The sequence below is a fragment of the Anarrhichthys ocellatus genome, unplaced genomic scaffold (genome assembly GCF_004355925.1).
Source record: "Anarrhichthys ocellatus isolate YVR2014 unplaced genomic scaffold, GSC_Weel_1.0 scaffold44, whole genome shotgun sequence".
Classification (NCBI taxonomy): domain Eukaryota; kingdom Metazoa; phylum Chordata; class Actinopteri; order Perciformes; family Anarhichadidae; genus Anarrhichthys; species Anarrhichthys ocellatus.
Window position 1 is genome coordinate 2,168,542 of NW_022280074.1, and position 10,436 is coordinate 2,178,977.

General features: G+C 42.4%; 1 protein-coding gene across 1 annotated transcript in view; it reads left to right on the plus strand.

Annotated features, from left to right (window-relative positions):
• Positions 1-4,612: 4,612 nt before the first annotated feature.
• The window catches only part of ptpn11b (protein tyrosine phosphatase non-receptor type 11b), a 30,789-nt gene continuing 24,965 nt past the window's right edge, over positions 4,613-10,436 (plus strand). Inside the window, exon 1 of the mRNA XM_031868748.1 lies at positions 4,613-4,704. Within this exon, the coding sequence (XP_031724608.1) occupies positions 4,691-4,704 (14 nt within the window). The 5' untranslated portion in view covers positions 4,613-4,690. The remainder of the gene's footprint in view (positions 4,705-10,436) is intronic.

Here is a 10,436-nt window from a genome sequence, read left to right on the forward strand (position 1 = left end):
TCGTGTCCATGGGGGAGGAACAGCCCTATAGAGCGACAGCTGTGTTGTGTGTGATCACGCTCCGAGTGTCCACACTGGACCAGGAAAGCCTTTTCCTGGTGTCCCCCAAAAGACACGGTGAAGTTCCAGCACTCACTCTATTAACCTTAGGCCGGTCTTATTTCACCACAGCGTTCTTTGAATTTGATCCATTCAGGTGGTGACACTTAACAAAGGAGAGATCTCTGTGTTTTTGGACGGACTCGAGAACAATAAAGACGATTGCGGTCTGTGGTTTGGGTGGAAACTATTTGCCTTAAAAAAAACGGTCACCTGGACTTTTAGCCAGTGTATTAGCCTCATCCCCATAATGTAAAGGAGTAATACATAATAATAAGAATAATAATGATAATTATATTAGTAATAATGCTCATACACAAAAAAATATCCCCTCTGGCTTTTTACAAAAAATCTTCTATTTACTGTTTTTTGAATCTATTTTCTGTTCCTTATTTATGTCTACATGTGGATTACCCTCCATGTCTGGCCTCTGTAAACTACTGTCTGACTGCGCAAACCTCCTCAAAGGGCAGTGCACCGAGTAAGAGTGGCATGACCTGAACATTACTAACTTTATGACCTTTGTCTTGTGTTCTTACCACCATGAAATAAAATGTCAACCAATGGAGCCCCGTTCTTGTCAGACGTCTTGATTTTGTCACACAGTCTGGAGTTGATTTGCATTTCCACGACTCTTTAAATGGTAAAGATGGTACTGTTCTACATTACATCAACAAATCCTGTGAAAAGATCAAAACCAACAATGTGTTAGTCTGTCTCTCAATGCTTTCCAACTTCCTGTCAGCCCCAAGCCAATCGTTCCTACTGAAGATGTAAATCTTTAAAAACAGCTCACAGATATACACTTCTTTTTTTTTAAAGGCTCAGTAATTTCCTAAAACAGGCGGGCACTGTATTTTTTTACAGGCGTAAATAGTGTATTTTTTGGGGGACTATTTTCAGATGTGGATTAATAAGCAATTGGTGTGGTTTGAGTAATCGCACCAGGATGGTGTAGTGGTAGTGACTCAAAATAAACTACAGTGCCCAAGTTGACATTTTTATGTCCTGAAACTAACAATCGTGTTAAAACCAACGCTGGCTCATCAGAAAGCCTTTTTTGTCTTTTTAACGTTACTTACACTGTACCTTTAAATCTCCAGTCTGTCTTAATGAGAGCTTTCTGCTCACATTTTGATAAAAAGGTCCAAGAGAAACAGTGTTTCTCCAAATCAAAAGAAAATTCAAGTCTCCGCGCTCATCAATAAACAATATTTCTGACAACAATGATATTTACTTCTTATAATTCAAATCACCTTCAGCAGTCTGTAGTGCCCTGCTGCTAATTAAAAGCCTGGAATTCAAGAGAAATAAACCAACTATCGCACAGACACATAGAGCATTTTCATTAAGCCTGAGAATGAATGAGATTCATGTATTCCTTGCTGATGACAGAGGACACCGCATGTGTTGTGTTAATTATGAGGTGGTGTTAAGGAAATAGTATTGCTTAGTGAGGGATCCTTCTGGGGACAGATTGCTTACAAGTTAATAAGCCTAAGTAGTTTGATTAAAGGGTTTTCCAGGAATTCAAATTAAAAAAAAACACGAGATACATTTATAGAACTGAATAATGAAATAGAGGATCACTGCTCGGGTGACGCCCAGCGGAGCTAGAAGGTTGAGACGGCTCGGGGTTATATGTGTCTTTCGGAGGACACGGGATTCACAGAACTGAGTTTGATTCACGAGTTGAGTGGAGCTGCAGAAGGAAGAGCTCAGAGGCAGACAGAAAAGATGTGCGGTTTCAACACGTGTTGGAATGCAGCTTGTTCAAAGGTCAAAGTGGAGTTATGAATTATGCAACAAACTCCGGCCCTCTTGGGATGAAATTTCATCAGAGCCGCCAACCTTAGCCAAACACAGGCCCTAGAGTCCCCGACATCATCTGTTGAAGTCAACACTGTTTTTCGAAAATCACTGAAATGAACTTCCACGAATGTTTTCTAAAAATGTCGGACAGTTACTCCCCTGAAATAAAAGACTGGCCCTTGTTACATTTCACCCCCTTTTGTTGGATAAAGTTCCTCTCTCACAGCTTTTGATGGCCCCAGCTGTCCAGCTGCGTCACTCTCAGTATAAGTCCTCTTTGTTTCCCTGTCCCGGTTTTTTTCAATCTTTGGACGGGCAGATTTGCAAGTCTCAAGGCAAAAGAGGTCAAAGGCCACAAGCCTATAGCAGCAGTCACCTCGGGGTAGATGGGACATCCTGGTTTCCATTCCCCTGGGTGGGAAACCAGGCTTTGTGCTCTTGAGTCTTTTTGTCCCCCCCTAGACTCAACAGGACATCAGTCTGCACGGTGATAAAAGGTGAACGTTTTTGTCCGGGAACCCTGTCACAGCTTTCTACAATAATTTAAAATACATATACATTCTTTAAATAAGTTAATCATCAGCAAACCCCACTATTTTATTTTAAAAATGCGTGTGTATTTTTTTGTATTCTTCCAGGCATTTATTCTTTCCCTTTCTGTTTGGTGTAAAAATGAGTTTATTTGCTGTTGTGATGCAGTGTGGTCTTTTCTAATGAATCGGCACATGGAACACTTGGATAATATATCCAGATCATTCAAATGTAAATTACGCATTGGAAATATCCAGCAAAAATAAAAACTATTCAATGTACCTCAAGGTTATTTCACTTTGCTCAGTCCTACAAGGCCGCTTCAAACCTTCACCTCAAAGCAGCAGCTTCGGGGTTAAAGTTATTACATCTGGATTATGTTTCCATTACAGACAAGGGACCCTGTTTAATGACCACAATTACAATGTTTAAGGTCATGACCTCTCGGAATCGCACCCCCAACACAACAACACAAACAAACAGTAAAGCACAGCTTGATTGACCTTTTTTCTCAGACATGTGCTGAAGCCAAAGTGAGCTAATTTACCCCGGTTATCTCCTGTCACTGCAGCACTGAAATAGTTTCCCATCGTCCTTAAAGCCCACACAAGACATACACCACACAATAAATGGTAATGACTTTGTTTTTTTGTATCAATCACTTTTAGTACTAAACACTTAATGTGCATTCAGTGTTATCCCAATATTCAGCCATTTCTCACCCTCCTCATCAATTTCCACTTTGTATCGATCAGAGACTAATGCCCTTCCATTCTGCGACACGATTGTTTTAACTGCTCATGAGACCCGAACAATGAACCCTATGTTCAAACCCGTGTGTCCTGCCTCAAGCACATTTCATCTGGCAGAGGAAAACAGCTACTCTGGGCAACAGAAATGCCACGGAGAGAAGAAATTCCCTCTCCATCATCTCGGTGTTTGTATGTAGGTTGCAGCAGCACACTGGGTCAAACAGTGGAAAAGCAAATCCATAGATGTGAAGCCGGTGAGCTCACAGACAATTGCATAAACCCATCCATCCCCCAGTAGATTAACCTCCACTGATAACCGCAGGCTGGTGACGTCAATGCTGCTCTGCCTCTCTCTCTCTCTCTCTCTCTCTCTCTTGCTCCTCTCCCACACCACCAAGTCCAGAGCCGGGACGCTGTCCCATCATGAGGGTACAACACGAGAGGAGGTATATAGACCTGCCTTGTCTTTCAGAAGGCAATAGCAGAGCTTTACAATAGCTAAATAAATAAATAACATGGCACAAGTTACTATTGCATTATTGGTGAAAATAAAATAAATCAATGGGCAACAAAATTGTGAATAATACTGAGAGCCAGCCTTTATTTTCCAGTACCCTACACTACAAATAGACAGGTGTCTGACTTTTAAAGGACATAGCAAATACTAAAAACTTGAATCAATAGGTCTTTCATTTTTGCAACTCTTCATAGTTAACTTTTAGCACAAGCAAAGTCCATTCTTCCACGTTACAGCATGGACAGCAGCTTTACAATATGGCTGTGGTATGTTTTAGCTCCTTCAATAATTAACAGCTATACTGTCACAGGTGTGCGGTTTGGGGTGTGGCCCTGTTTTCAGCTTCGATGATGACCCAGCCAATTGGAGATGAGGATTTAACGAAGGGGCCCTTATAGTACAAGTTTATGAGGCCCCTGATATTGACTTAGAAATGCAGACTTTTCACAATGTTTTCTAGGTGCATCAAGGTAGCTAGGGTGAGTATGAACAGGACAGGAAAAGAAGCTTGTCGTGCAAAATAAAAGTCCAAACGTCACAGTTGATAAAATAGGAAGGAGGCTAAGCTAAATAGCCTCAGAATTATTCAAATGAATTAGATTTTTTTGAATACTGTAATCAAAAATTGTATTTTATTATGACTTTTATTTTTACTTGAAAAAACATTTTTAAAAACAAATCCGAATAAAGATAAGACAGAAGTCAGAATACTGCGGCATGTAAAGGAAACATAAATACGTTAATAAAATAACATAGAAAGATGTTATAAACAGGAATATCTCAATTGGGTTGTCAAATCCACCTCGTTGAAATGAGCCTACTGACAAGGCCCTTGTTTTGAAGGCGCATACCGGAAGACGTGTCAGTAGTTCTGTGTTGCTGCACGCGCAGGTTCAACAGATCGCTCACTCTTCACAGCGACTCGGCAGAGGCGAAAGGGGGAACGTTTGTGGACACTTGACAGCTTTCAGAGACTGCTATGACATCTCGCAGGTAAAGTCGAGTGTGTTCGTTTTTAAAACTGTCATTAATCGCTTCGTGATATTTAACAGCCCCTCTTACTCCGCACGAGCGGCCAGAGATTGTACGAGCGAGACTGAACTAAAGCTGCCAGCAAAGAAAGCAGGGGCGCCTCAACTTTTTACGTGCTACGTACGGAGCTCTGCAACACGCGCACTTGACGCCTCATATAATGAATTTCTCCCAAATAATCTCCATTATACGTTTGCAGTGTTAATTGTGATTTTGCATAAGAGTTAATGTAACTGTCTTTGCTTGAAGTATGGTGGAAACAAAAGGTGACGACGTTGAACTCTTTGATAAATACAACACATTAGCTGCTGCAAAGTGAAATAACAGTGGAATCAAATCAACCTCGGGCTGCTCTGTTTGTCACGTTTTTACATTAATTTGCATTGTGTGCGCGTGCAACGTTATTATAAGTGGTGTGATTTGTTTCGGACCTTAAAGTTAACAGCATGAACTCCTTACACTTGTTTGTGTTGATGCATTGCACGCGTTGTGATCTGGTGTAATGAGCTGTTTCTGTCTCTGGCTTCTCTGCATGCACAGGGCAGGACATGTGAATCAGAGAGCAGGCCATTAAAGTAAATGTGCAATACACTTTAAAAGGGCACTTAAGTAAATCCCCAGAAAAGAAAAAAAAATTAAATTTATAGATGAGAATATTATATATATTATCTATACCAGGTCTCCACATAATGTATTGTCAAGAACCACTAAAACAATTAGTTACTGGAGCTTAAAATCAATAACTATAAAACACTAAAAACTACATGATAATAGTAGAACATAGCTAGTCGATACTAATACCAAATGCATACCTGTAGTAATAAAATGTACAATCACAATTTTTATATTCAGGACTGCTGCCTTATTATTGTGTACGGTGTGCATATTCTTGGTCCTCCTGCATATTATTAACCACATGTACACCAGTGGACTAGTAATGATTTGTAGTTCTCTCTGAAACATTGACCGGCTTAGTTTATGTGTGGAATTAAGAGCTATGCTGAACTCTGTAAACATGAGTGGATACATGTACTGGATGTTGCAGTTATTTAGAGTTTGCATTATTGATTTATATAATGTCAGCTTAGGTGGTTTACAGTACACAGTAAGGAAGTGCACAGTATTATCTGCAGCAAGTACAACTTATAATAACCAAAGTGTTTGTTATTTGAGGTGAAATGTTGCAGAGAAACGTACTCGCTTCTTATTCGCTCTCATTATATCTAGTTGTCAGCACAAGCGTAACAACTGTTCTTCCTGGTACAGATTTCTACACAAGGTGACCTCTGAAATGTTGACTCAAGCAATCGGCGTGTCTCTTGACCATTATGGCTGTTGTGGACTCAAGAAAATGCAATGTTGGCAAATCAGGGAGTTTATAGTTGATACAAAAGGCCTCCTGCTATATGGGTGGAAAGGATCGCAGATGTGTGGAACCGCACGGGCGTTTGACATGCGACTGTTGTGTCCTGGAGGCCTTTGGAAGGTAAAGATGTGAGGGTGAAATAAGGGTGCAGACTAAGGCCAGTTGACTGCTTTTAACAGAATCCAACTTCACAAAGACATATTTTTCCTCTGACAGAACCAAAAGTGATGGATTCTGGCTGTTAGTTGGCAAAACTGTGTTGTTGTTTATTAACAATAGAATCTAGCTGGATAAGGCTTAGACCGTGGTGCATCAAGGCTACGCTGGCTAGTTGCAACACACAACATGTATATACATCAACCATTGCATTGCTTGTGTGCTTCCTGGTTCACCTTACGAGGACGTACCTGGACTATTTAGTTTATAGTGGTACTGAGTGTGGCTCAACTTTGCATGAGCTCTCAAGTAAAACCTAAATCCTCGTGAACTTGCTGCAGCGGCTGATTATTCATCAGACTATTGCGAAGATGTTGGACATTTTTATTGTTATTTTCCAGACATTCTTGATGTCTTTCTCAGACATTTACAATAAACACTTGTGAGTTGACAGAGGGCCAAGTGTTCATTTTGCCCCGGGCGGGGGGGGGGGGGCCAACGCCACCAGCAGGCTAAGATCCGAGATAGAAGGGAAACACTGGGACAAAGTTATTAAAAGCTGTTTTTAATCTTAGCGTCTGACTGTTTGCTCTGTGGCTCGTTCTGTGCTTCCTGAGCTGGAACACCACAGCGGAACAATGCCATCTCGATCAGACAGACCTGCTCTGCTGTTTATGATGGCATCGCTCACACTCTCCACTTCAGGAAGGGTTGGAGTTCGTCACAACCAACCGGGGGGGGGGGGGGGGGCTGGAGTGCTGGAGTTTCCACGTGCTTTGCAGGGAAGAGCTGCAGCGGGTCACTTTTAATAAGGTTCCTCTCATTGTGATCGTACCATCAACTGTTTACCACGATTAAGCGCGGCGATGAGTCCAGTGCAACTGTTCCAATTTTTTATTTTTTTTTTGTAGCGAGTCGATTGTGTGTCGTATTACACACTTTCCGCTATTGGAAAGCACCTCTGACCCCCCCTTTGTTTAAAGAGGAGACCTCGTCTGTCACTGCAGCTCATTTGAGCAGCTGAGGGCAGTGAGTCAGTTCTGTCGATAAGCCGACAGGAAAACAACAGCCCATGTGGAGGAATAAGATAGCACTGCCCACATTTCCAGGAGTGCTCTGAACCAACTGTTTTCCAGAAACATGTTGTTGCCTTTTATCCAGACACGAAACAATGAAGACTCTTGCTCCACACGCTCATGACCCTTAAGTGTGTCGTTAAGTGCTATTCTAGGTGTTTGTCAAAGAGTTGATGTTTAACATACCAGACTTTTATTGAGTTGTGGAAATGAAATCTCGGCTTTGATCAGGTTAATAGAGCCACACCTTCCGTTGTGTCTGGCTCTTCTCTGGTAACTGACGCGATTTATAAATGTCCTGATCGTCTCACGTCAGGGAGAAGTGCAATTATCTCGCTGTCTTTGGCCGGTGTGGAAAGAGGAACAACGTGATTGCCCACCGGCTAATATTCAGCGTTTAACTTCTCTTCACCAACCACTGATGTAAACAGGCTGGTTTGTCACAGAAAGAGGTACTTTGTTTGATATCTCTCTCTCCATCACGGGTGTGTCATCACTTTCAATGCTCCAAATGTTTAAGTTATTGATAAAGTTAACCTGCAGTTTATCAGATACAGAAAATAATAAGTTTTAACTGGCAGCCAAAACACCAGATCTTCATTTTCTGTTGAGTTGAAACGCATAAAAGCATTTATGTAGGTCTTAAACATGAACTACATTCAGAGTAGTTTGCCCCGATAGTTTTGCATAGTAAAATGTGATGTGGAAAATCTTCTCTAAGAGTGTGATCAGAATCATCGAATGGAAACTGGACTAAACGCCTAACTGAAGCACATCTGGAACGTGCCGTCCCCTTTTCACTTTGTTTCGCTGAAGATGCTCGTTTGGAAAGATTTGTGAGTGGAAACAAGAGAGCACATAAAACCTTAGTCATTATGTTTAAAAGAAGAAAAAAAGAAGCAAATATGACACTTGAGTGAGAAACATTAGTTTAATTTTCAACACACTGTATTTCTGGTTGTTCATTATTTAATCCAAATTGAAAAGGGGATTATTCCTTTGTTTTAATCGTTTGCTCCGTGATACATTTGTAGACAGAAGTCTGCAAAGAGTTCCATATTAAAGAGGGTCAATGATACATTTTAGTTTCGAGCAAGAAGTCAAAAAAAAGAAGTGTATTAACTCGTTTCTGCTTCCAAGAAAGTTCCATTTCCATGTTGTCTGTTTAAAAATAAAAAAGGTTTGATATATCTGTGAAAAAAACATTGTAGTTATTTATTAACCATTAATGCCTGGAGCCACTTTTACTCTTTGTTTGACAAGCGCTGTTTATTCCATGTAAATACAAAAAGCCACAAACTATGGAGACCCGCCGAACTATCATGAAAGCTTTTAACCATTCATTTCACCACTAGCATTTTTTTGATAATTTAGTCGGCTCCTGCATATATAAATGGAAGTGTTGAAAGCAAACTGCATGCGCAGCGATTGTCAATTAGCCAATTCTGCTAAACCGACTGCCTGGTGCTACACAGAGAAGTGAAGCGTCCAGGGGGTGGGGGGGGGTTGGTGCGAGCTTCGCACCTCATGTAAATACCCCGGATCATCAGCTGGGCTAAATATATCTGCGACATTACCAAAATCCACACCCCGGGCTTGTCTGTGACCAATATAGCTGCAGGCTTTCATGCTGCGCTGCGGCTACTAAGTATATCACCTTTTTGTCAGCGGGCCTAGATGGCCGCGCTTTAAATAGCCCAACCAGGGCTATATTGAACTGGTTGCAGCGCGGTGGCTGCATGATGCACGCTGGGCCTGTTTCCCCTCAACCAGCCCGAAGGCCTCACATGCGTCTCCCAGCTGCCTACATCCAGTATGTTGTCTCCTTTCCTGTCGACGTCTCGTCAGTTAACACCCGGCTGGTTGAAACCTCGTTCTCTTTTGTCTTGTCTCTCTCTCGCTCTCTCTCTCTATCTCTCACTGCCCAAGGCCAGATACAGGGAAATGGGGCGCCTGGTGGTTGTCAAAGGGAATCCTATTCTTGGAAAGCCCTGAGTCACTCCGGCTCCTGCAGTCATGATCTGAGGAGGGGAGGGGAGGGGGAGGATATGGACATGGTTTTATAGGAAGGGCATGCTGTTCAAGACTTCTCCAAATCGACAGTGACTCTACAGAGAAACCGTTTCAGTTGGATTCAAAGGCTTCACACAACTTCAGGTCGTATTAGCCAAAGGTGGGTGTTGATTAATACGACACTTGAACATTTGCAAGCTCTTTATCGCTGGTTCCCAATAAGCAAGTCAGGTTTTCCAAGCATTTCCTGTCCAGTGATGGCCTTAAAGCAGCAGCTACACACAGCGACAGAGAAAGGGCAGACACATTGTGACCCGCGCTGTGACAACGCAGACACCCAGATCCACAAAATAATAGTTTCACGGCAAATCCGTCAAAGAGGCTTCCAGGAAATCTATCAAGAGCCTTTGCAGCCTGGATTGCATAAATGACATTTTGAGAATGTGTGTTTCATAATTGAAAATGAGATTTCTTGTTTGATCTGCTTTGTACAGAAGAGGACGGCGCTGGAATCGGAGCCAAAATCCTAACAAAAACAGTTTGTGCTCTTCTCTTAGGATGTATTTCACCAAAATGTCAAATGCATTTATTCAAACTGTACCTGTCCTCTCAGATGGGTACAGCATTGTGGTCATTGTGAGGTTGTTGGACACTACACTGCTGTCTAAAACTGCCATGCTTTTGTTCTCTGCATCTATATTCCAACTCATCTGCAAGCTGCAAAACTAATAGCCTAATGGCATACTGCTGAATTGGCTGGATTAGGGGGGGTGGATTTAGTTTGGCGAGGGCTAACTATGATCCGGTGTAACTACGCCACGCACGATTAGGTGTAATCTCCAGGCACGGGCAGCGCAGCTGTTGCATTTAGCCTCCGACAAGATAGCGGGGACCTCGTAGCTGGCCCGGTCTGCTCCGTGTCGCAGCCAGAGAAAGCTCCGGTAGCTGTCTGATCACAGAGCGAGGGGGCTTTGGAGCTAAGCCATCAGACAGCCGCTTAGCGGAGGGGAGAGTAGGTGAGGCTACAGGGAGGAGAGGAGAGACGGGCGGATGGCTGGACCAGTCCGCCAGCGCCCCCCCCC